The sequence below is a fragment of the Equus caballus genome, chromosome 1, assembly GCF_041296265.1.
Source record: "Equus caballus isolate H_3958 breed thoroughbred chromosome 1, TB-T2T, whole genome shotgun sequence".
Lineage (NCBI taxonomy): Eukaryota > Metazoa > Chordata > Mammalia > Perissodactyla > Equidae > Equus > Equus caballus.
In genome coordinates this window covers 198,959,699-198,986,444 of record NC_091684.1, presented here as the reverse complement: position 1 = coordinate 198,986,444, position 26,746 = coordinate 198,959,699, and the positions used below count along the sequence as shown (strand labels likewise).

The 26,746-nt window shown below is 46.8% G+C and overlaps 1 protein-coding gene across 16 annotated transcripts in view; it reads right to left on the bottom strand.

The window, feature by feature from the left end:
• The window catches only part of FRMD6 (FERM domain containing 6), a 285,594-nt gene that overhangs the window by 12,232 nt on the left and 246,616 nt on the right, over window positions 1–26,746 (bottom strand). For 8 of the 16 annotated variants that reach the window (XR_011428937.1, XM_070242984.1, XM_070242973.1 and 5 more), the window contains 9 exons: window positions 22,264–22,507; window positions 15,468–15,558; window positions 12,338–12,417; window positions 11,276–11,352; window positions 9,023–9,209; window positions 5,893–6,048; window positions 2,874–2,939; window positions 1,965–2,033; window positions 840–1,014 (listed from right to left, as the gene is read on the bottom strand). Coding sequence is in view for 15 of the 16 variants with exons in the window: in XM_070242984.1 (XP_070099085.1) it covers window positions 840–1,014; window positions 1,965–2,033; window positions 2,874–2,939; window positions 5,893–6,048; window positions 9,023–9,209; window positions 11,276–11,352; window positions 12,338–12,417; window positions 15,468–15,558; window positions 22,264–22,362 (1,000 nt within the window). In the remaining variant the exon portion in view is untranslated. Of the gene's footprint in view, window positions 1–839; window positions 1,015–1,964; window positions 2,034–2,873; window positions 2,940–5,892; window positions 6,049–9,022; window positions 9,210–11,275; window positions 11,353–12,313; window positions 12,418–15,467; window positions 15,559–22,263; window positions 22,508–22,864; window positions 24,502–26,746 lie in introns of those variants that run through there. The other 8 variants (XM_070242932.1, XM_023625224.2, XM_070242933.1 and 5 more) reach the window with 2 other exon arrangements.

Here is a 26,746-nt window from a genome sequence, read left to right as displayed (position 1 = left end):
TCTCAGATGCGGACCCAAGATACGAATCTGCGTCCTCATGTCCACACGAACACCCCAAATCTCGTCTGACTGAATTACCAAGACTGTCACGACGTGACTTTACAAAACACACTGAAGACAGTAAAAAGTACACAAATGTGCAAAGTAGCGTCATGGGTCGGCAGTTGGAGTGTGTGATTTGGAGCATCCGCAGGGCGCCACAGCTGAGATGAGCGCTAACCATCAGGGTGAACTGCACAGCGGGAGTGGGGTCAGAGGCCCCTCTCCTGCCCCCTCCATCCTCACCATCACCCCCCTTGTCAGGGCCGCAGACTCCGGAGCCCACACGGTCTGCTGCGTTCTGAGTCAGCAAAGCTCCCCCAGGACCGGCTGACAAAACGCCGACGTGAACATCCCCTCCGCCCTGTCTGCATTCTCCCTGGGCTGGAGGTGGCCTCTCAGCAGTCGATGGAGGCTGCAGGGGCTTCTGCGACCTGCTTCACTGTCAGTGTGACCCAAGGACCCAGGATTTCCTGGGGACAGTAGCACCCAGGTGGGCCACGCAGTGAGGAGGACAAACCCTGGCTGCACCCTCACATAGTGGCTTCACACCAGGGAATTTCAAGCCATGCGCGGGGAACCGTCAAGAGAGTCCTGGCGGGGCACTAAAGATGGGAGCCACAGGCACTGTGGACAGGGACGCTGCACTGGGCCTGGGCGTCCCCTGCCATCAGGAAAGCAAACAGGAGCCCGTGTGGACCTGGCCCGCCGCCCCTGCCCCACTCTAGGAAAGCGGCGCAGTGGCTGCACGGTAGGCCGCGGCGGCAGGGCCCACGTGCCTCCCACCCAGATGGCCCCACCTTCGCTTTCCTCCAGCTTCCGGACGTGGCGCAGCACGGGCTGCAGGTTCATGTAGAGGCGGTGGCTGTTGCTCAGGAGCTGCAGGAGGTGTCTGGAGCGCAGGGGGCAGCCCGTGTAGTAGATGAGCTTCCTGGCTGAGGGCAGGCCGTCCGGCAAGATCTCAAATTTCTTACCCTGTGGAGGGAAAGCGCGGATCGGATTTGGGAAAAAAGCTCTGATTTGCCGAGGTCCCTCCATTATGGTTCAGAAACAGGCTCCCGACTCAGAAGAAAGCCAGGAGTCAGTGCCCAAGAGCCGTCCAGACGACCAGCGTGATCGAGGGGCCACTTTCCTGACGGGAGATTGCCCACCCGGACAAGCCTCATGTTCCTCCTTTCTTTGTGTATTTTTCCAATAATTTCTGAACAATGCAACATTATGGGTTTTAATGACACTAGATGTTCACAGCATTAACTGTAATTCTTTGAGCCCTACCAAAAACGGCTGTGGCTGTCAGCGTAGAGAAACAGTCAGGAAAAATCAACTTTGCTCTGACAGAAGAAAGTGTACCATTTCCAATATTCTAAAAATAAAAGTATTTTTCCTGTTAAGAATTGTAGACCTTTCTTTATAATGACGAGTTTCAAAGAGTCAGATACTAATAGAAACATCTTTTTATCTTTGCTCAGAAGAAGTAACTTCCAGAGGGAGTGGCCGACCCCACACCGAGAGCAAGCTACCCTCTGATTACGGCTTTCCGCTTTCCCATCCCTTGGCTGCAGGCTTTTTAAAATAACTCCACTTGAAGAACCCATCTACTGCTTTCCCACCACATTTCTTCTGCAACCAGAATAACCAGGGTTATGCAGTGGGAACCAGACACACAAATTAAACTCAGCAATTTCTTTGGCTGTAAGAATCTTTGATTTTAGCTCCACTTTTTAGCGCCACAAAGATTGATGAGTGCCCAGGATTACAGCATATGCGTAAGAATATAAGAAAGCTAACTATCTTTGTCTTCGATTTTTAAAAAATATCAACTTTTGTGCCTGGGACAATATTGTTTTATAAAAAACAAAAAATAATAAAAGTCCACAAAAACAAACAACTAAGTAATTTATTTTAGTCCGTTATTTTAAACTTACCACAAACACCAACTTTCCAACATTCGTCCAGGGGAAATCGTAAAGTAATTGTTTCTCTTCATCTACGTTCTGTGGAAAGAGTTATAACGAACAGAGTCACTGAGGAAACTGACAGACACTATAAAATGGCCTAGCGTCTCTCCAGACAGCTGAGTCACAGTAATTAAAATCCAAAAGAGGTCCCCAGCTCTCCCTGGAGACGTGCAGACAGTAATTAGAAGGTGAGTGTACAATTCCGTAGCTTTTGGTTCCTCAGTGGCTGCATTAACTGGCCTTTTCCCAGCGGTCTTTCCCCTTCTGGCCTGTCCCTAAATTTAAACAGCCAGCCCCACAGCCTCCGGCGTTCCAGAGACGAGGTAAGGCGCTCTGACTTTCACAAGCGGATATTCCGCCTGCACCAAAGATAGACAGCCTTGTTTTCTCCCAGGTCTCACAGAAACATGCATCCTTGGTCCCCTACTGATGGCTGCAGGACAAACCACCCCACCTGCAAAGGTGACAGTTACTACCTATGCACGGGACAAGCTGTAGCAGAAAAGGGGAAGAGAAACTAAGACGTCTGGTCAGGCACTGTATTAAAATGCCATTTTTCTCCCCACCACAGAGGATGAAAGAGAATATTTAAAATCAATGACACAGAAAGGAAAACGTCTGATGGTAATGACCTGCTAGTGATGAGCCGGGCCCATCCTCCGCTTGCTGCTGCTCTGCGTCCGGGAGGACTAATTACTGCCAAGCATCAGACTGCACCCACGTCCATCCCGCACCTCCCGTGCCTGTGCCAGACAGACAGGAAGCGACCACCAGCCAAGGCCAGAACGGGACCAGCAAACTCAGCGCAGGACCGCACAGGCCGTATCGACGTCAGCCACAGCGGACACGTCTGACACTCACTTCCCACCCACTCACCTGGAAGATCTGGATTCCACGCATGGTCAGTCCAAGGGTCAGAGAAGCTTCAAGTTCCCTTTTATCCTGTAGGAATAAAACTGTGTGAGAAAGTGTATTTTTCTTCTACAATGGATAATTCAACACCAAAGAAAAGAAACAGAAAGAGAAACTTCAGGATTGGAGAGTTTTTGACTTAAAATAACCTTGCTCATCTTTCTGCATCCTGAGTTTTTTACGAGGTTTAAGAACATCGTGAGCATGCATTAAATCAATAACGGTAAACTCTACTTTTAAAATCTCTAAGATTTCAAAGCATTAGTGTTCTTACTATATTACATACATTTTCACATCTGACAACATTCTAAATACTTATGCTATTGCGAACTCCAGTAAACAACTATTTTTGCTGCATTTCCATCATTCTTTTTTACCTTCCATCTTACACTGAATCTTTTCTCAGACATTAGAATCTGTCAGTTATAGTCTGAGATGCACTAGAGTTTACATGTTTCAAACAATGTAAATCTGCAAGGTCTGAAGCCAAAATTAGAGGCAAGCCTGAACACTGAAGGCTCTCTCATGAGGACAGATAATAAAGCTGTAAAAGCTCTACATCAGTTACTGTGGAAAGAACATTTATTTTTACGAAGTTCAATTATCACTTGCCAATATGATACACATCCTACCAGCTAAACAATAAACTATAAAAAATAAACTATGAGCATAAAGGAAAAAGTTCCACAATTAAGAATTACTCTGAAATTTGGCCACATCTTTTAAATGCTCATCTGTAATAAGTGGGTAAAAGTATGAAGTTCAAAATGGAAGATAAAATTACTAAGTAACAAATATTTTCATTATGAGATTTTGCAATAAAAACAATAAATGAATATGGACAGATCTTTCTTACGTTTGGGACCAGTTTTCTCGTGACCATCTTTAGAAGACACCCTCACGTGGCAGAGGAATGAGGAGACAGCCCGTTTTCACTATTGGGCTGTTCTCTCCAAGGAATGTACTCTACGTCAAGACAGCAGCCTCCCTTCAGGGCTGCTCTGAGTGCACCCTGAAATGAGACTGCTCATAAAAAGGCCGGTGGTGCGCATATGAGGCGTCTGTCACTGCAAAAGGGGTGCAGACGATTTTTCCAGAATGTTTCCTGTCCTCTTTCCACCTTATTTCCATTTTACAAGCAGGTCTTAAACAAAGCAGTTTTAATGGCTGCCACTAGATTTCTCCAATAAACGAAAACTCTGCCCATGAAGCAATAATGTCGACATCCCTACTTCACCCAGTTAAATCATGAATCATCTCGTTCTAAGCAGACAGAGAACTGTATCGTGTGACCTACAGATGTAGATTACTTTAAGCAAATTGGAAAGATTAATTTTGATACAAAAGATAAATTGGGGAAACATACTCACTAAAGAATTCCTCACAGGATTCTTTAAAACGCTAAGCTTCCCTAACAAGTAAGAAGCAATGACTCTCCCTGGAGCACTCACGAAAGTGCCAGGCCCTCCCTCCGGTTCTCTGAGCTTCATTCTCTCACAGAATCTTCCCAACCCTGTGACCTGTTTGGAATGACGCCCACACAAGACACGGCCCAGCATCAGTCACATTTGCCGAGGATCCCAGTAACTGAGCGGTGACACATGGCTTCTGACTCAGAAATGATGCCAAAGCCACACTCTTTCCAAAAGATCATTCTAAAATATAAACCAATTGTCAAAAATGTCATTTAGTTGCATTTTCTCATATAACCTGAGGTGTCACATCTGAAATCTCTTAAGGGGAAAAAAAAATAACTCAGTCCTTTCAGAATTCCGCCTAAGAGATCTTCTGGAACTCAATGTGCTTCCCAGGATGACAGGGTATTAACAGTGATCTCCTGGGGACTGAAGAGAAAAAAATACCATCCTCTGGCTCCTTGTTAAGCTTTCTGAGCCGGCCAGGAAGATCACCCAGCAACACCCACCACGTCCAGTCCAGGGCATGACGGTCAAGTTATGCAACCTTGCCACAAGGGTGCAGCAGAGACAGCAAGCAAGAGACAATGCAGTGGCAACAGCAGCTGAACAGCGTGCTGAGGTGGCACGGCTTGAACGCCTTCTCATCCAACCACTCCTTTAGTCTTCAACAATCCGCAGAGGTAGATAGGTCACCATCCCCATTTAACCATGGGGAAACTAAAGCACAGAGAGGTTAAGTAACTTGGCTAAGGTCACAGAGTAAGAGGCGGACTCCCTCCTATTTGGCAGGAGTTCTTGCCAAGCAAGTGACACTTGTGAAACAGGGAGATGCGTGGGGAGGGGAGGGGAAGAGAAGAGGAGATGGTAAACAGTGTGAGTGGTTCCCTGCAGAGCCTGGCCCAGCTCTTATTTGGGTGTGTGACCTCTGACCCAGGATGGGAAAATGAGGCTAGAGAGACACAGGGCACAAAAGAGGGTCACAAAGTTCGGAGAATGAGGGGCACGCGGGGCCTGTGTAAGCCCAGGAAGGCCCAGGTTGAATTCTGGCTCTGCCACTTCCTGGTGTTGTGGGCTCTGCTCATGTGCTCATCTGTGAAACGAAGATCACCGTTTCCATCTTACAGAGTTGCGAAAATCTTCAAAAAGATAAATATACAGTGTGGCCCATAAACACAGCACCCAACAAACCCTGGCTGCTGTGTGATGTTCTCATGATTAATAGAGGCAATGCAGGCTTCACTTTGAGGAATACTGAAAATTACCCATCAAACAAGTGTCAGATGTTACTCCCCGAGGAAGAAATGCAGGTTCGGGAAGGAGAAAGATCACTATTTCGTAATCACTGAAAGGCCAGGTCACAACCTGCAGCCACGTTATCTAATGTGAGAACCATCAAGAAGACCGGCTCCCCGGTCCCGGGCCCCTGGGGAAGGCTCGCAGACCCCAGACTGGCCCACAGGAGAAACAGCGGTGCACACGAAACTCATAAGAAGCCGGCCAGGAATGGACGGCGACTGTCGACACAAGCTGCGTCTGCTGGCGCAGGCAGGCCCCCAGCCCCGCACCTTGTACAGCCTGTAGTAATGCACGGCCACGTCGTCCAGCCGCACGGCCTCCTTGATGTACTTGAGATGGGCCTCGGAGGCCGTCAGCGCAAACTGGTCTCTGTGCATGTTGGGGATGTGCTTCAGGATGTATTCCTTCCCCCTCCTGGAGACCACCTGTCGGAGAGAGGGGAGCGTGGGACACTGCTGGAGCGACGTGAGGACACCCTCCCCCCACAACGGCCAGAGGACCAGGACCCAGAATGGGCCATGGAAACGGGCTGGTTTCCAGACGAAAGTCTGGCTTTTGCTGTTTTCACCGTGTGTTATTAGGCTGAATCAGCTCACAGCAGAAGCTACAGAGTGAATTTAGCTGCAGCACTGTGTGCCCAAGAAGAAAAACCATGAGAAATGGGAAAAGATGCTCCCTTGGCTTTAAACTCACCAAGAGAAAAACAGGCAAACCTGCAAAATTTGGTACAGATAACTGTTTACACTTGCAAAATTACTGGCACCGTGAAACACACATCCTGTCAGCACATCCTCAGGTTCTGGAAACCACTTGATTCCTCTAACCCTTCAGCCATGGAGTGGGAGGTTCTAGACGCTCATCCCAGGAAGGCGGGGCCCTGGGAGGAGTTCCCTGCACCGTGTGCTTTTTGCCTAAGAGGCTGATAGGAACACTCTATTTGAACAGTGATGGGAAAAGAGCTCTGTCCAAAGGTTCACTGCAATTCACTGTGGCTTCGATTTTCACAGGGCTGGAGCCCGAGCTGTGAGATGCCAGCAACACCCAGCACCCAGTAGCTGCAGGCGAGAGCAAGGGGTCAATTACCTAAGAGTCTTAACTGGTTCCACAAGGACTTACAACATATAGAAAGAATTATGCGAAGTGAGCAAGAAGAGGAGTGCTTAAATTCAAAATTTTAAAAGTTAGAGAAATTTTAGTTCTAAAATGTTTTTACAGATATCGACATTTTGTTTCTTCCTATTAAATTAAATGTGATCAATTGTTGACCAATTATCAAGTTTTGCTGAGGACTCAAGTTACAGATTTTTCTTTGTAGACCCCTTTTACACAGAGACTGTCTAAATCAGTATCTGTCAACCTTTTTCAGGTCAGAGAATACACAGAAAATATTGGTAAGGGCACTGAAGCAGAGGGTGTAGAGACCCCACAGTCGAGGGAGCTGGGATTCAGCCCAGGACTGGCTCTGATCGAAACGAGCGAGATTCAGTGAGTCCCTGACGACAGCTAGGGAAGGTCAACATGGTGGACTGTGGCCCAGCAGACAGTGACACTAAAAGCTGGACACCTTCCGCGCTTTCCCTTTGACAGTGGAGGCACTGTCCGTCAGTCGACCTCAAGGAGAAGTGCTCCAGACACAGAGAAGGTCAGGTCCACACTCGTCCTTTAGTTCACCAGGGGCAAAAGACGAACAGATCGCTTGATATTGAGATGTAATGCACTTATGTCCAGGGTCTTCTTGAGCCCAGTGGAGGGGCAGCCGGACAGTCTGCCCAGAGGGAACATGGCTGAGTTGAGCCCTGGAGGAGGAACGGGAGTTGGCCAGGTGGACAGAGAGAAGGGCCTCACTGGCTAAAGGAGCTGCAGCAAGAAAGGCCAGAAGCGCGAACAGTACAGGAGTGAGGGGACACAGGTCATGCTGGACGCTGCTGGAGCACGAGTCACACTGCATGACAGCCAGGAAGGAAGCGGAGGGCTGACAGGGACCACCACCTGCAAAGGTCCTCGGTCGTACTGGGAGCCCGGGCCTCCCTCAGCGGGTGACAGGGAGCCCCGAGGGTTTAAACCAGAGCGAATCCACTGGCCTGCGAGCTGTGGACAGAGGCTGAGGCAGGGACAAGCCTCCACAGCAGCGCGAGCGCAGACGCAAGCCGGGAGTGCAGACGGGAGAACAGGGGGCCAGGAGCAACAAACATTTGGGAGGTTAACAACACGAACACAAGAGCATTCTGTTTCTTCAGCTGGGGGTGCGTGATCAACATCAAGGGTTTACGTCAGAAGACACTCTGGCTGGACGGGGCAGGGAGAAAGGGGACACAAGGAGATGTCCACGTGGCTCTTGAGTTTCCGGGTGCCGCGTGCCGGGCAGCGCCGCTTGTCAAGAGTGGGATGGCAGAGGCAGGGGTACCGAGAACTGAGGTGGGAAGACGGCTGGACCATCTTGAGCGTGAGGGCCTACGGCAAACAGCTGCCTCGGGGACCAGGGAGAGAAAGGGCTGTGGGCGCGGCCAGCACGCGCTGTTGTTAAAAGTCTTCGCTTGGATGAGGTCTCCCAGGATGCACGTGGTTGAATGTCAAGTGCAGCCGAGAAATTCAGGAAAACAAGCTAAAAGTGCCCACTGGATCTGGCAATTTAAAAGCCACTGTGACCTCAGGGACACACCAGGAGTGGAGGGTGGGGAAGCAAGGCAGACCAAGTGGGCTGAGGAGTCCGTGTGGGAAGCGAAGAAGCTAAAAATCAAATAGACGTCATGTTTTCCAGAAGCTTTACTGAGAAGGGAAGGTGAGCGACAGCTGCTCTTTCCCTCCTCCTCCTTCCTGAGGATGGAGAGGCGCGAGCCACACGTGTGTGCATGTTCTGACCGAAGAGAGAGAGTCAGAGCAGAGGCCTGGGGGAAGGATGGAGACCCAGGTGCACAGGGCGGCTGCAGACGGCCGGGCTGGAGGGTCGGCGCGGGAACAGGCGGGGTCTGCTGCTGACACCAGGTGGCTCCTCCAGAGCGAGGCAGTCAGAGCAGGGGGGCTGACTCGCACTGTGTTCTCAGCACGGGAAAAGCTGAGAATGAGCGCGCCTTTCAGGAGCAATGTTTTCTCCTTTCAAAGGGGAAAAATGCTGCTCGAACTAAGAGCATATAAGAGGTCAAGGCCGTGCACATGCCACGAGAAGGCTGGCAAAGTGCAAGTCCCACCATCCTGAGGAGGGACACAGTCCCTTCCCCGTTAACCACAAGCAGACGGAGAACGTCAAGAGACCGTGTGCCCCACGCTCTCAACCGCTATCGTGAAGGGTTCTGCTAGCCATAAAACATGTGGGGCCCCGTTTCTGGAAGCAACGTGAGCAGCAGCACAAGGAACCAGAAACGTGCTAGAGAAAACACTCAAGCCTCCAAAAGCAGTGCCTACCCAAGACGGGAAGTACGCCTCTGGCTCAAAGTACTTTCCGTAGTGCTTGTTCCTTTTGAAGTTCCCCAGATCGGCCTGCAGGGCGAAGGCGGCCAGCAGGAAGTAGGCCTCCTCGCGGAGCACACACTGAGAGCGAAGGACTTGTTTTCTCAGGTGCCAGTAGTAGTAGTACCTCGCTGCTCTGTCACTGGGAAAACAAAAGAAAACAGAACTCACATCTTGATGGAGCAACCCAACGGCTGCAAACAGAACGCCAGTCCCACTCCCCTCTGTGACAAGGGCTCTCTGTTTCTGCGCCCTCCTCCCTCCCCACACCCCACTCCCGACTCATGGAAGAGGGGCAGGTTCAGGGAGTCAGAACTCCAAGTCAGCTGCCCAGGCTGCAAAAATAACATTTCCTAGGGCCTACAGCATTCAATTCATTCAGAGAACGGAAAAAAGGCCTGCACCGTCCACTGCCACATGGAAGCACTGCATTGGACAGCACTGGAAGAGCAGCCCAGGGTGTGTCATTGTCTTAATCTCGCTACAGCGCTGCTGTACACATGGCAGAAATAAGCACAGACCCGAGGGGACCACCCGGCTCTCATGTTTTGCTTTTCTTTTCTGTTTTATTTTTCAGCTGAGCACATTACAATACTTTAAGGCCCTTTCAAAAAAAGTTTCTGTTTATATGCCCTTCTACAAAAAAAGTTGCTTAACTATAAATAGTCAGTTTTCTTCTCTCAGAATGAATGAACTGGAAGCTTTCCTTAAATCTTTTTTTCCCGTTACTTTATGGGTGTGTTTTTATAGGCATGTGACAATCACGACACTCCTCACGAATGGAAATACCAATAATGCGCTCATTACAATCCGCTGAGGTCAGAAACACAGTCCCCATTAAACACGCTGGGTCAGAAGTGCTGACTGGGCAACACGGTCACTTCCAAAGGGTCTCACAGGCAAACAGGCCTTTGTGATCAAAGGAAAAACAAGGAAAAAACGTGTGCGTGTGCGTGTGTGAGTGTGTATTCGATGAGCTTATCTGCTCCCTATTATTTTAGGCTGAATGTTGACCTGGGAGCCATAGCTCATTAGTCGATGGTGATAAAAACACACGGGTCTATTTCACCCGGGGCACGTCTAGGTATGAAGAGTTACAACACGGCGTCTGTGCGATCTCTCCCTTGGGAGGGAGCAGTTTCCAGAGGACTTTGTTTATAGTGCTGACCACAGTGTTTGGATAACTCATCCCTGGGGAAAAGGGCAGAATTACAGGATGAATTAAACGTTCATTAGCCCCAGGGGGTTAATTAGTGGCTCAATAATATATTTTCCTTCTTTCCAGGGCATTCCATACTTACTAGGTAAACTGAGTGAAAATTTTTACATAAACAGAATAATTTAAAAAGTTTCTCAGCCTTTTAAAAAAATTCTTTCTGGACTAATATTTTTTACTTCTCAATTTGCATGTGGCAATCCTGTAAATATTAAGAGCAAATCTCACCAATAAATCACTAGCCAGATGCACATCTCTTGGGGTTTCTCAAAGTTTAAAAATAAACAAGTAAAACACAGAGTTCACACTTCCAGTATTTTCTATCAGCCAACAAAATCCCCTCTGAAAGCTCCCCGGCCCTGAGCTGCTGAAACGACGCACTCTGAGTCTGCCCAAGCATAGCACCACTCCCGTGCCCACCGCCAGGAAGAGCCAGCCTCCCGCCCTTGCCAAACGGCGTCCATGATTCCCAGGGGACGGCCCCAGTGGGCGCAGCCTTAGTTTTACAGCTGCTGCCAAGAACAGAAGCCAGACCCCAAGGTGACAAGAAGACCAGGTGCTATCAACACCCAGGTGTTGTCACGGGGGCAGTTCTTGCTCCTGCCCCCGTCCCCACCCCAGAAACCAGGAACATCCTTCGGTCTAGTTCCCCACTCTTCACACAAGGGCTAGTTGCCTCTTGAATGAAGTGTCTTTTTGGTGACTGGTTTGTTACTGAAAATGTGAAGCACAGAAAACGGGAGCCAGCGATAGTCAACATTTTCATCGATAGTCTAACTATAATTTATTCTACAATATTTACTGAGTGCCTCTGTACCTCAGTAGCGACTGAGGATACGTGAGTTTGCAAATAGATTTTTTTAAAATCTTCGCTCTTATGGAATTTATATTTTAGTAGGTGGAAAAAACCCATAAACACGAGTACTTTATTTGGCAAATCAGGAGATGAGCGCTACGAGGAAAGAAAGGTGCGGAATCTCCTGCCCGTGTACCTGATCAACCTGCCATTTTCCACGTAGTACTGTACCCGGAAGTGGATGATCATGGGAGGCCCAAATTGGTCAATACCCTAAAACAAAGACATAAAAGATCAAGCTACTTTTAGTTTCTTCAAAAATGGGTTTCAAAAGCAACAAAATACCACTTTTTGAACACTGAAAGGTTTTTTCTACTTGTAATGAGTGGCGGCTTGCCATGGGTAGACAGCGGTCCCGTCTGCATACTGGGTTCGTGCAAAACCAGGAAGTTCTACAGCCTCGACCCAGTGCCGAGTATCACCCCCTGCGATGTCAGCGACAACACTCGGGATAGAAAAACAACACCAGTGGGAACTGCTCCTGCTCCCCCTCGCTCCGTCCCCTGTGGTGACCATTTGCTCCTCGTTACAAGCGTTCCCTTGTTCCTGACATTCCACATACCAAATGCTAAAACGCTGTTTGTTTATTTAGACAGTCATGTTCCTTACTCTGTCGCTGGCTCTGAAGCAGCCTCCAGTTTATTCCAAGAATTCTTAAATACAAATTGGAGGGTCGGATCAGATACTGAAAGTTTATTCCTGGCTTACTAGGGTGATGCTGGAAACACTGGGTAAATCCCCCGTGAAAGCAGCCCCATATAAATGGAACATGTGTTTACTAAAGAAAGCTCCAGTGTAATAAAGCAACACGGTATCATACGTAAGCACAGTAAAAGGAGATGTAAAAATTACTGATAACGTCCAGAACATCAGTTTTGACAACTAACATAGTTACAGAAGAGGAACAAATACTTTTTCCATGCCTTTCATTTCAAAGCACATCCCAAGACTACTAAAAGGTTACGCGCCAACACTACTTTAGCAGATATCTGAAATCTATTGTTACATGCTATAAGCTATTAACACTTCATTGACGTGACATTTTAGAACTTATAGTTCATTTCCTTTTCCCATTCTCTACTGGATAAAGTATTAAGATATTTTTCTAATGTATAACAGCTGAAGTAAACCTTTTAAAAAATCAAAATAATTTTGTTCACAAACGTCATCTCACCCAGGTGACATCGTGTGGGCGTACCTTGCTGGCCTCTTTCTTCCATTCTTTTGGACAATACTTATGAAGCTTTTGTGACAACTCCATGTACACATGTTCATTATCTGCACAGTAAAAAAAGAAGACAAGATGACAAAGGACAGATTTTTTAAAAGAAAAGAATATACAAATGAACAGGTTTTTTTTAAAAAAGCCCCACGATTTGTGAATGTACTCTGAATTCATACACTACCAACAAAACTCAACAGGAAACTAAAAGACAAAAGGTTCTGTGGGCTAGACATTCGATTCCTTGTGAATTATTTTGCTTTTGTCATACAGAACACATACTATTAAAAATATGTAATAATCAGGGGCCGGCCTGGTGGTGCATCAGTTAAGTGTGCACGTTCCGTTTCTGGTGGCCCGGGGTTCGCTGGTTCAGATCCTGGGTGCAGACCTATGCACCGCTTGGCAAGCCATGCTGTGGTAGGCGTCCCACATATAAAATAGAGGAAGATGGGCATGGATGTTAGCTCAGGGCCAGTCTTCCTCAGCAAAAAGAGGAGGATTGGCAGCAGATGTTAGCTCAGGGCCAATCTTCCTCAAAAAAAAAAAAAGTAATAATTAGGAAAAAAAGCCGGAGTTGGAGACTGTTTTTTCTAATTATTACTTTTTTTTTTTTGAGGAAGATTGGCCCTGAGCTAACATCTGCTGCCAAACCATGCTTTTGTTTAGCTCAGAGGACTCTTCTCACAGGTGCAAAACAAGGAAACAGGGCAGAACCACTGTCCGACCTGCTACAGAAGAAGTTAGACACATTCACGATAACGGCCCATTTGCAAGGGAGCAGCCGGACCACGACAAGATGACACACCAAGACAAGACGACACAGCACAAGACGACACAGCACAAGACAACACGCCACGACCTGCACTCCTCTGACACCGATCTTGTGGGAAGAGGAGGAGAATCTTACACCAAACAAGAACGAATGCCAAAACATTTCTTCAAGGGATGGTGTTCTTAAGATGCAAATAAGATGCTAAAAGCCCATGTAAAATGATCTAAACATGTGAAAACAAGCCAGTAAAACATAAAGAGACTTTCATATTTCCCAAAGAGAATCTTTTAAGAGAGAAAGATTTCACGAGGCAGGCCGTCAGCACCGCTGTCCTGTACAAGGCTTTCAGCCTCCTTACAAGCGTGTCCCCGCTCTCTGAGCGTCACTAGGGGCACGCTCCTGGAGCCCTGAAGCAAGTGCAGGCACTCTGGAAGGAAGGACACACCCAACCCACTGTCACTCTCCCTGAATTTGGGCGTTCAGCCGGGAAAGTGCCACAGAGAACAGGAAGGGCAAAGCTACTCCTCGCCTGCAAAGGGCATATTAAGTCAAGCAGTTTGAAGAAAGGGATAGGGAAGAGGTCCCAGAGGCAGAAAAGTGGATGTTACTTAAATCCACTTAACAGAGCAACTAAAACCATCTCCCACCTCTCATGCTTCCAATGGTACATGAAATGGACAAGAGCAGACAACCTTGCTGTTGAATCTGACTTGCATTCCTGTCTGAAGAAGCAACAAGGTGAACAGGGCTGAGTGTTCGCCATAAGAGCTCGGTATGTATTCTTAAATCACCACATCTCCACCGCCTGGTGGCTTGACAGAGCTTTACACTTAAGAACTGTCAGGCACACGTCAATCCCGCAAGGCAGGTGGAGCACTAATTTCCATCTGACACGAGAAAACTGAGACTGAGAGACGTCGATGGCGCATCTAAGGCCAACAGCCAGCTAGTGGCAGAACCAGATTGGAACCAGGTCATCTGATTCCCGTCCCGATGCTCCTTCGCCATGCTGCAATCTCTCTTTTAAAAAGGACATCTTAAAAGTTCTTATTCTGAGACCTAAGGAAGTGGTGAACTGGTTTTATCAGGGTGACCTGTTGAACAACAAAGATCAACTGTTGGGCTGCAGGTGTGTAAGAAGGATTAACTCTGAGTGTAGAACGAAAGTGAAGTTACTTAGAATCCACAGGACTTCTTATTCCTCCCAGCCCTTTCCTCCCTCCCTTGAGAGAGCGACTGAGGTTTGTCCTAAGACAAGGAGGGAGCTGAGCATTCATTTTATTGCTCTCATGACCACAGGAAGACACTGAGGGGCAAAGGGTTGATCTGTGGGTTCCTGATGTGCGTGTTCTCTGCCCCACGTTCTCCAGCCTGAGCTATACAGACAACTGGACACAGCTTGCATTTTGGAGAAGGGTTTTGTTTACCAGGCGATCAGGATATGCTTTCCAACCCGGCAGATCTAAGCATTTGATGCTACTAACTAGATTCTCATGATATCATAAGCCTTAAATTTAAACCAATTCTTGTGGTAGAAAATTCATATCTAAGTATAAAATACAAAAGCACTTGACAAAGAGTCTCCTTGAAAAACTGAGCAAAGATAGAAAAGGTTTTCAGCATCTAGAAGACTAAATTAGAGAAATTTAAAAATACGATTTGAAAGAGGCTCATAAGGAATGGCTACAGGCACTCCCAGGGACTCGGCCCCAGCTCAGGTCGTGGGAGAGCCCCCACAGAGCCCTGACTCTGAACCCTCCTCCACACAGAGCACCCAGAACAGACGCACCCCACTCCTCCACGTCCTACGTCCTGACTGCACGAAGGAGAAGGGTACGGAGGGAAGACAGAAAATGTGAGAAAACTAGCAGGTCCCCTTGTCATACTGTATGGTCAACAGCAAGGGAATTCAAACAAAGGAAAGGCAGTTTTATTACATCTAAAAGACATTTAATGTTAACAATTTTTAAACAAATTAAATTACAAAAATACCCAAGATAATTTCCTACTAGCTCCTGATGCTCCCTGTGTGCAAGGAAACAGAAATCAAGCCTGGTTCCTTCAAACGTAAAAGAGCAAACACACGAACTCTAGACTCCTAAAGAGGAACCTATGTTAAGTCCAAACTGTAACAAATACATGACCTAAGATTCCAAATCTTGTATGAAACACCCAACAGTTGAGTTTAAAAAAAGGAATGCTAGGCTAACAATGACGATCGATTTATGAGGAGGATGACAATCACCATTTCATAACAACAGGCCCAATTTAAGTTATAGCTATAAATGTCATTTCCTCAGGGACAGTGGGCTCAACCCATCAGAGACTTACTTTGTATAACGCTGAGTCCAAAGAGGTGACAGTCCTTTAGCCTGAGCAGGTCACACACCTGGACCAGCAACTGGTGACACAGAATTTTAACCTGTAGAGAAAAAAACCCACAACTTGAGCTAACAGTTCAACCAAGTCCACACAGTGGGCCACAAGCAGGCAATTTAATGCACCCTAAAAACACGCCTCGGAAGGACGAGCTGACACTAGCAAAGAACTGCTGGTTTACAGAGATCACTGTACGCTGTGGCTGTGTCAATAACAATTATCACGATACGAATGCTCACGACATGGTGACGAGGTGCAAGTGCCATCTTGTATAAACCTCGTAAATCTTATGATGCATGGACAAGGCCTCACTCTAAACCATGATGCACGAGGATGAATATTTCAGAAGGAACCTACAGCACGAACAGCCTACCCAGGTTATCAAGAGTAGCAATGTGGCAAGCATCTTTACAAGGACAGTTTTCCTCTGGATTTCTAAGCAAAACACTCATATACTGTTCAATGAGGGAATACCTAGCTTTTCTTTACCTTAATTAATCACTTTCATTGGCTCATATCTTTTAAGTACCTAAACTAGGTTCCTTTTCTGAGTCCTAGGATAATTCAAACATCATAAAACCAGATTAATTTGGAACTCTGGGGATAAGTTATTCTGAAAAGTCACATGTTGAATGATAAAACACTCTTCAAAAGACACAGTTTTCGCGCCTTCTCAAATGTTTAATGAAGAGTTTTGGGAGCAGTCATTCTGCTGAGTCTGCCTTGCTGAATTCAGAGTCACTAAAGCTCATCAGTCGGGAGTGACTTTAAGAGACCACACAGGTCAATTTCTTCCTTTTATAGAAGCAGAAAATAAAACCCAGAAAGCCTAAAGTCACGTAGCTAGTAGTGGCAAAGGCAGCACACACAACTTTGCTCGTCTGCATATGACAATATTTTACATGTGCACACTAACCCAAATGCAACATGACAGTTCTCCCGTCAGCTGTCTACAGTGTTGTGGCATTGCCCCTCATTTGTACTACTAACTTGAAAATTCTTTTCTCAATGAAAATGCCAATTACAGTTTATTATAAATTCTAAATTAGTTAACTGAACTAATGACTTTTTATCCTGCCCTAACATGTAGCTCAGATTTGGAAAATAAAAATACGCTGAGTCCTCGATGCCTGAGAGCCAAACAATTCAGAATGTTGACAACGACAACTGCAGTCAGAGCAATGGGTGCTCTGTCTTCCCCACCTTTACAGTTAAACAGCCCCTCGTGGGAAGCAGTGCGCCCACTGGAAGCGCAAAGGCACCAATGTGCGGCCAGAGCAGCATGACCCGCCGCTTAGGGTCCCACGAACCGGGACGCTGTCTTATTTCACACTCAGACACACAGCGGGTGCTCAGGAAACGACTGATGAACAAACGTTGCCAGGCGTCTGCGTCCCCCGTGGGCCCCTCACCTCTGCTCTGCTCCACGACTGCTGACTCCTGAGCACATTGGTCTATAAATGCACCATTTAGGGACCTAGGAAGCGTGTCTGTGCACACCCACCAACACCAGTGGGAGAACCCACCTGTCAGCAAAAGGCCATCATCTTCATGCTTTAGACTTTGACCTTCGAGGTTTACATTACCATAATCCCACTTTACAAATAAGCTTCAACAGAATGATAAAAAGTATCGAATGTTACATAAAATTGAAGTCTATACTACAAATTTGAGACTTAAAATGCCATACAGTCTAGGACACCTTTAATCCTTAGTTTTGGCTGTAGTATTTAAAAATGTCACAAACAAAGCACTCAGGATAAAATGTGATAAAAAGTTAGCAGAGAAATTCCAAACCACAAACCTACTTTGTAACTTTGGGTCAAACAAAGCGGCACCTTCCTCCACACACCCCCCATAATTATTATTGTTCCGCTATTTGAATCAAGCATTTGGAGCCCACTGATAACGCCCTTTAGCAGCTATCAAGCAAGCACAGTGTTCTTGCTTAAACCGTAATTAAGTAAGGCTGCCGCTCTGAAGTCTCCACCTGCTGTGAAAACAAGCCTGAGCTTTTTGTATTTGCATATTACAAGTTTTTAAGGCTATGTTTTAGCTGACTGTGAGATTTTTCAAGTTCTTTACTCTTTAGGAGCAATGGGAACTTTAAAAGTGTGATATAATATGAGGTATTAAGAATAAGAACTAAAGCATTATATAAAAATATACTCTATACGGAACTTTCTAATAAAACAGCCTTTGATCCTAAATGTCAACGGTTTGTTACTGAAGAAGAACGTTTAATATGCTCCAAAAAAACAGAATCGTCCTCTCTCATCTTAGTGAACAGGTAAACTCTTGGCCACAATTTCTATCACTCAAAGATACTGTGACTCATATTTACCATGATTTTAATTCCCAAATCTTCCAAGTTTCCATATTAAATATTTATCTGATGATTAAAATAATTTCAAACAGCCCCTGTGAGTTCAACTCATGGAGAATTGAGAATGACCAAAACACTAAATTTACCCCACATGCAGAATGATAAAATTCTTTCAACTCTACTTGTCAGGGAACAAATTTTCTTTGTTTAAAAGATATTTAGAGATGATGAAAAAAATGAGAGCATTAATGAAAAGCTTTGCTACAGTGAAGTTATTACATTCACACTACCCCTCTACAAACATCAACTATCTTCTGAATATGCACGTAACACTTCGTAGAAACAGGCAGACCCGTGGCAGCCCTGAACTAGTTTCCTGGCAGGGAGCGGCCTCTGCCCACTTGGCCCGCCTCTGCCCATCCGCCCGCTAGGGAGGGGTCCGGCCGTGGCGGGGTGGCCACGAGCACGGGAGGAACAGGCCTACCTGGGCTGCACACCCTCCGTCTGAGCGTCATTAACAGAGCACCCTAATGCCATGAGCAGAGAGCTCCAGAAAGTAAAACAAGAGCTACCGATCACCTGCCCATGCGCTGAGCGACTCCCAGGGGCCGGCTCTGTCTCTCAATCCTCGCGACGTCTGGAGGAGGAAGATGATTTCCCCCTTACAGATGAGGAAACTGAAGAAAAACCAACCCACCCAGGGCTGCTGAGGTCACTGAGGAGGGACTCCCACGAGGTCCCTGTGACTCTCAGGCCTCCTTAATCAGGACACATGACTCCACGGCCTGACCACCCGCAGGGACTCCTCACTAACTGTGCCAAGAAGGGAGTGAGGAAGTGGAAAAGCCCTGCAGGAGGGATTAAAACAGCAACAGCAGCTTCTATCATGTGTCAGAACTGCGCTACGTGCTAACCCCGAGTCCTCACAATCATAGCACGGGCATCGTTCCCACTTTATGGTGAAGATGCTGAAGCCGAAGGAGTTCAATGAACTTTCCACAAGTCACTCAGACCTGGGATCTGAACTCAAGCCTGTGCCTTTCAGGTACACACATGTCTTTCTCCTACCATAGAGCCCCTCAACTGCTCTTCACGAAGGGAAGGCGGAAAGGGGGCTGACAGAAGCCGAGGGCCTCCTGTGTGCTGGCTCCTTGGCGGGTCACTGGGACAAGCAAGGAGGGTGAGCGAGCTGACGCATCCGTCCAAAGGCACAAAACTAGCAAGTTGTGGAGTCAAATGCGAACAATTTTATAACATTTCTCAACAATTATGATGATAATTATATTATTATTACTAACAATAACCAATGTTTTCTTTGTGTTTAACAAGGCTGGACCACCAACAGAAGGCCAAAGACACAGTCCAGTCAATGGAGTTCTGCATAGTGAAGAAACTAGATGGTGCTGGTAGACAGGGCCTTGCCTGTCTGGCTGAAGGTTTTAAAGTCTTTACAGGGGTCGGCCCTGTGGGTGAGTAGTTAAGTTCACACGCTCCACTTCGGCGGCCCAGGGTTTCACCAGTTTGGCCAACATGGCACCGTTCATCAGGCCATGCTGAGGTGGCCTCCCACGTAGCACAACCAGAAGGACCTACAACTAGAATATACAACTACATACTGGGGGGCTTTTGGGAGGAGAAGAAGAAAGAAAGAAAGAAAAGGAAGATTGGCGACAGATGATTAGCTCAGGTGCCAGTCTTTAAAAATGAATACATAAATAAAGTCTTCAAGCACCTGTTAACCAGCCCTGGCAGTCTGGTGGTGAAGAGCCAGTGCTCTCACCACGCAGCCCGGGTTCTTTCCCAGTTGGGGAACTGCACCACCTGTCTGTCGCTTGTCATACTGTGGTGGCTGCGTGTTGCTGTGATGCTGAAGCTAGGCCACCAGGATTTCAAACACCGGCAGGGTCACCCATGGTCGACAGGTTTCAATGGAGTTTCCAGATTCAGACAGACTTGGAAGAAGGACCTGGCCACCCACTTCTGACGAAACTGGCCGTGATACAGCACCAGAGGCAGAAGGTGAAAAGATGAGGCAGGATCCCCAGGAGTCCGAATCGACCCAATGGCACTAACATCAAAAACAGCCCCTGTTTCAGGGGCCCTGTCAAACACAGGTTCCTGTGACCTGCCCTCAACTTAGCACGTCGGCACCTCCAGGGCGAAGCGCAGTCATCTGAACGCTTCACAAGCTCCCCAAACAATCCTGATGCACGTTCAGGTCTGAAGACCCCCGACAGGCAGGAACAACAGGCTGGCTATCTTCCAGCCTGTTCTCCAAAACTATCTCCCCAGCTAAGATTTCAGTACAAATTAATTTCTCAGAAAGTTACAGCCTTAGTCTTAGTCTTCCTCACAAAGTCAGACTGGTCTTCCTTCCATCACGTGTGGTCACTAAGGTGTTGTTCCACATCCTGTAGGTGTGCGCACACACAAACACACGTACACATGTTCCACCAGGTAAAAGACAGAAATGGAACTGAGAGAAGGTTCTTAAGTGCTTATGCTACGTGATTATGTATAGTTTTAAAATTTAGTGGCTACCTTTTTATGTGACTGCGTAAAAGAACTCAAACAGCATATTCATGTATATAAGTAAATTAGATTTTGTTTTGTCTCTGACAGAGAGAAATACATTGCCAATTTTTATTAGGTTTTAAAAACCAAATGCTGCAAAAATAACAGACTATCACTTCACACATGCAAAGACAGCTCCAGGCACCCTGAGCAGGCACGCGGCTCACCCAGAGAAGTTTTACCCAGCAGGTAAGGCTCAGTGAAGAGACAGTTTGATGCTCAGACAATCCCCATGAGCAAAAACGAGGTTACGGTAGTAAATCAAGAAACTATGGTGATTGTGAGAATAAAACCAAAACAATTATGATGAGCAGAATTTTTTCCTATCTAAACTCTTTTTTTTATTGAGCTAACACTGCATTACAGTATTAAAGAGACTTGAGGTACACATCACGGTAATCTGCCTCTGCGTTCCCAGCCTCGTGCTCACCACCAAGAGTCTAGATTCCATCCGTCTCCGTCACAGGCGCCCTTCACCCCTTTCGCCTGGCCCCAGCCCCTTTCCCTCTGGCAACCACCAACCTGGTCTCCGTACCTATGTGTGTGTTTTTTGATTTACCTTCTACTTACGAGTGATGGAGCTATTTAATGCCCTACAATTCAGTATAACATTTAGAAATATTCTTTTATACAGCAAGTGAGTTAAAAATATACTAGCATACAGCAAAGAAAACTAACTCAGGGCATGCACTAAGGCAATTTTTTCCTTAATTTCAATAGAACACAATCAGTGAAAGAACGAACATGCAAGTTGCTAACAGGGAGGGGGGCTGCAACCTGCCAGCACCATCACACGGTCTGGTGGTCTCCACCAACCTGGGCACGCACATCTTAGGGCTCACAAGTCCACTCTCGGGTACAGACCCAGAGCGGAGGCAAACGTGCAAACACATGAAATGTCCCCAACAGTTTTAATCACAACAGCCCCAAACTTCAAACAACCCAATATCCATCAATAACAGTTGGATAAACACATTGGGCTTCTCCATACAATGGACTATGTAGGCAGCAATGAAAGAAAGAATTACTGTTCATGCAACAGCAAGGACTAATTTCACAGGCCAAATGCCGAGGGACAGATGCCAGAGACAAAAGAGAACACGCCACATCCTTTCAGCCGCAGGGAGTCCAGAAACTAGCTGTCACTCTGTGGTGACACAGGCGGGAACGTCATTACACTCTGAGTGGCGATCACTGGCCAGGAGGGGTCACAGAGGAGCTTTCTGGGGTGCTAGACATGTAGTGAATCTCAAGCTGGATGATGGTTACGTGGACGACACAGTTGTAAAATTCACTGAGCTGCACACTCAAGACTCCCACACTTTGCTGTGTGTAAATTATAACTCCATTTTAAAAGGAAAAAAAACACAGGATCACATTCCTCATGTCCAGGTTAACTAAGAGAATAACTGACTTGTGACCACAAACAGCAGCTTAGTGCTCAAACACACAGCCAGTGTGTGAAGCTGGCTAGACTCAGGCTACTATTAAAATAAAAATCAAGATGCCTATCTAAAAGCTAACAGTTTTTTACCATTCTATGTGCATAGGTGACAACTCCAAAGTGTTTTACATATCAATAAAAATTATATTTCAGTAAAAAGCTTTAAAGTAGAAAGCGATTTTCTGTAACACAGTAACCAAAACTCTCTAATTTCCCCCCCAGGTGAGAGGATGTTGAAGGCAGCAGCACTGAAGCCACAGCTCAAAGTTCACACCTGTGTAGACTACCATGACACCCAATTCCACCACGTTATTAACGGTCTCACTCTTAACCAAGGCATAACCTGAATACTGTCATTGAATACCATCAATCATTTCAACACTTCTAAAGCAGGATCTACTCACGTTTATGATGATGTTCAGGGACTCGTCGTTGGGAAGGAAAATACACACGCTGCGGCGGTCCTGCATGACTCTGTTGTTGTGGAAGTTCAATTTGTTCATCGTGTTGGGGGCTCTCTGGCGGTCAGGGCTGGGCTCCCAGGCCTCGGCACTCCCCCCAGTTCCGAGCACACCAAAGCCAAACTCTGCTCCTCATCACATGGCCTGCGGGAAAAGCATCACGACGTCCCAGCACTCGGGGTCATAGCTGTAAAAACCCAAGAGGAGGCCGTGAATAAGGCGGCGGGCGCAGAGCAGAGGGAGGCAGGAGACGCAGCATAACCGCTCCTGCGGCTCGGGGACCACCCAGCTCGGAGCCATGGCTGCCCAGCTTGACGCGTGAGGACCCAGGGACGTGCGCTGTGCTGCGCCACTACTGACCACCCCAAAGCTCTCACGGCAGTCAGGAGCCAGACACAGCACGGGCGCTCGCACGGTCCAGGCAGCGCCATCATGGCCGGGCTCGCAGACAGAGGCCTGCCCGGAGGGGCCTCCAGTCCCATGGGAGACAACAAAGGTCCCGAGGGTAAAATGACAAAACACCAACAACAACAAAATTCCCAACCTCTCTCTTTGCTTCCATTACCAGCAAACTCCAACAGACGCCTTGGCTCCTCCACGGCATTCCTTCTCGCACCACTGTGGTCTGGCTTCCACCACTTGCCTTGCCCAGCCCGCTCTGCCTGGGGAAGGAGGAAGCCATGCCCTCCAGGCCCGCGGAATCGCAGGACTTGCTTTCATGGCTCTCTCCACGACGCTCGCCAGGCGGGGCCTCCCCACACCGTCTCTCCCCCTGAGTTTTCACAGTGCTGCTCTCTCTCCTGACACTGTAACCCGACAACGCAGGCTTAATTTGCCCACTTGTTACTTCACCAACCAGTTAATATGTACACAAACATGACTGCATATTAAACCACGTTTGTCTACAAAAGGCTGTGAATCTTGAATATATCTCATATCTAATCAGTTCATTAAACATATTAATTTTTTTAACTTCCCTCAGGTTTGCAATGTAGACTATTTCGTTGGCAAGTAATAAAGATTTTATTTCCAATTTTCCAATAACCACACCTTCAATATCTGTTTCATGTCTCATTGCGTTGGCAAGACATTGCAGAATAATTTTAAAACAGTGGTGGATATCTCCTACCTTTAAAGAGTGTGTCTAGGGTTCATACATTATTGCTATTATAACACTATTCAACCAACATATGTTAAGACTAGTTCCCTCTCAAACCATCAGTAATTATTTATATTGTTCCTTTCCAGCTTTATCTGTAGGATATGTAGGAATTTCCAGGAATATGGAATTGTTTCACCAGGCAGAGAGTATAATCACGCAGTTTTAATAGCAAAGCACAAATGAGGTAGAATCTTGGCCTATCTGCTTAAGGTTAAATGTCCACCTGTTGCCAGCAGGAAGACAGGGGAGAATAACGTTCTCAGATGCCACCATGAGTAAATATAAACTAATACTTCTCTTTAAAGTTTAAATAAAATGCCATCCACAAGGGAGCTACTCAAACTAAGTAAAAACAAACGGCCGTCCCACATACAGTATTTCCTCACCAGGAAGGTGACGGAAAGCCCCTCAGAATGCTGCTTTTCCTAAAGGATGACAGCCACTGCTCCCCACCAGGCTGCAGCCAGTGCGTCACCTGCAGGGTCACTGAGGCCAGGGCCGCAGCTCCCTCCAGGATGGGATGGTCGGCCCATGTGTTCCAGGACCACCAGCCAGCTGCCCGCCAAAGCCAGGCCCACCCAGTTCGACAGTCCCCGAAGCGCTGCCTGAGGTCAGGGCCGGTGCCCCAGAATCACCCGGACATCTGTGACAGCTGCAGACTCCTGAGCACAGTGACATTCCACACACGAGGAACCTCCATGGTCGGGGCCCAGAAAGCTTGATCTTTTAGAGAAGCTGCCCAGGTACTTCTGACACGCAGCCGTGATGGGAGCCCAACTTCAGTTCACACCACGGGGGTGCTGAGTGGAGGGCTGCATGTGACACCTCCACGGTATACGCTGGGAACACAACTTGAAGCACAGAACTGGGGACAAGCAATGGATGCGAAGACAGCACGTCATCATTACAACTGGAAAAATGTCCTCGCATTTTCAAAGGTAAAAATTCCTAAAACAGGTGAAATTTGTGTACTCAGAACATTTTCCTGAACAATGTTACTAGCTGATCCAGTGATAAATAAGTTGGGGAAGCTGGGTATCCTATATACAGCCTCTCTCAGAAATTCAGAACATGTTAAAGGCCCTGAGAAGGCCTTCAGGCAACTTCTTAAATCTGTTTAATAGTTCTCAAACTTACTTGGGCACAGAATACTCCCCACCTCCCAAGAACTATCTATTAAGGTCCCATAGAACAATATTCTCAGATATTCCACCTGAGAAATATAGTTCCAAAACAATCTCCTTGTCAAATGTTATATTTCATGGAAATTTTTTCCCTATGTATTTATATATTCCAACACTTAGGCCTCCTCTCTGCTATTAAAATCTTCTCAAGAAGAAATTATAAGCTATGATTAAATGCATCTTACTTAAATTCAAACCCTTATGACATTAACCCCAGTATAATCCTTCTTATTTAAATCTATACTTCAAACTGAGTTACTCCTACAATTTTCCATTTCTAACTGAACTAATTTAAGGGGTTTTTTCTACTGACCTACTTTCTAGAATTTAAAAAATAAACTATGGAAAAAACATGTTCTAAGGTTTGGGATGTTTCCAGAGCTTCATTAAAATAATTTCAAAATTTCATTTGAGTACAATTTTTATTTATTTTATGATTCAAACAATGCAGCAAAAAAAGACTGGAAGAGGATTTTTGAAGAAAACTTAATGAAAGCAGAGTCTTTGAGAAACAGTCCTGCTTCACGGCTGCTTTCTCTGTTCTGAGGATGGCAAACCAGACAGGCCGTGGGGGAGACGGGGATTAAGTTCGTACTTCACCCAGGACTGCATTAGAGTGGGTTCGAAGGCTCCACTGAAACAGCAGAATACCCACACCTGCTCCAGGACACAATTTAATTTTCAACAGGGCAGTCTTGGGGAAAAGAATCAGACAAAACGTACGCCAACGTGAACTGAAAGATCAGCCTCTCAGCCACCGGCCACCTATTCTGTGTCCTATGCTAGGTCCCAGCTCGACCTTGGAGGGCACAGCTCCCGCCCAGGGCAGCCTCTCCTGTCCAAGGATCTGAGGAGAGACGACCTAGGCAGAGCAGGCCGCGTGGCAGTGTCCTGTCTCCCAGGCAACAACTGAAGAGCTTCAACAGGGATCCAACCCCACCTGCCTTTTTTATTAATACCCCACTTACAAAGTACGTTAAGCTATCAGATCCCTCACTTGAATTTTAAACCCACATTATTGAAAGTCCCTTATTTCCTGATAAGCCCCCATTGGTTACAAAGTTACATTTCTTTTAAGAATCAGGAAGCTAACCACCTGTGGACAATCAATACTGATTTCCATTTTTTTATAAATTATTGAAAACAACCTTTAAAACTGGGTCACCTCGCAATAAAAGTACAGACTTCAGTTCATTACAGTGTATCACTCCTGGTTCATCAGTTGTAACAAATGTACCACAGTCGTGTAAGAGGTAACAGGGGCATAGGGGAACTCTCTGTACTGTCTTTGATACTCTAGTGTATCTAAAAGTATTCTGAAATAAAAAAAGTAAAAAAAACAAACAACTAGGTCACCAGAAATTTCCTGCCCACATAACACAGCCTTACTTTGGAGGATTCTCAATGCTGAGACTGTCACCCTAAAAAAGTGAAAGATGGTAATCTGATCAGAAGATGACTCTAAGGAGGCAAGGTTAGTAGGCATATTCAACAGTCAAAAGGTACCTTTACTACCTAACAAAAACAATGCGAAAAAGCATCCTGGAAAAGGGGACTGCAGCCAGTCCCACCTTCCAACTGAACCACCCCACATCTACGAGGCCCCAGTGACACAGAGAAGGGCAGTGCCCATTCGCTGAAAGCAGAACACAGAGGCAACAGAAGACTGCCCCCACACCCGTGAGCTCAGTGTCCAGTCAGGGACACACCACCGCCAAGAAGCCGAAGGTGAGGACGCTGTTCCTGCTCCCAAGAGCACGCGGGCCCCAGTGGGCAAGGCACGGGGAGGCGTGACAGATGGCAGCACTGAGTCCGTGAATGCCGCGGCCAGGATCATCATGGGATAAAGAGCGTACAGTCCTTTTTTGTGTGTGAAGAAGATTCACCCTGAGCTAACATCTGTGCTAATCTCCCTGTACTTGTATGTGGGACACCTCCACGGTGTGGCTGATGAGTGGAGCAGGTCCACACCTGGGATCCGAACCCCCGAACCCCGGGCCACCAAAGCAGAGCACATGGAACTTCAGCCACGGGGCCAGCTCCAAGAGTACAGTCTTAATGCACGGTGCCCTAAAAGGAA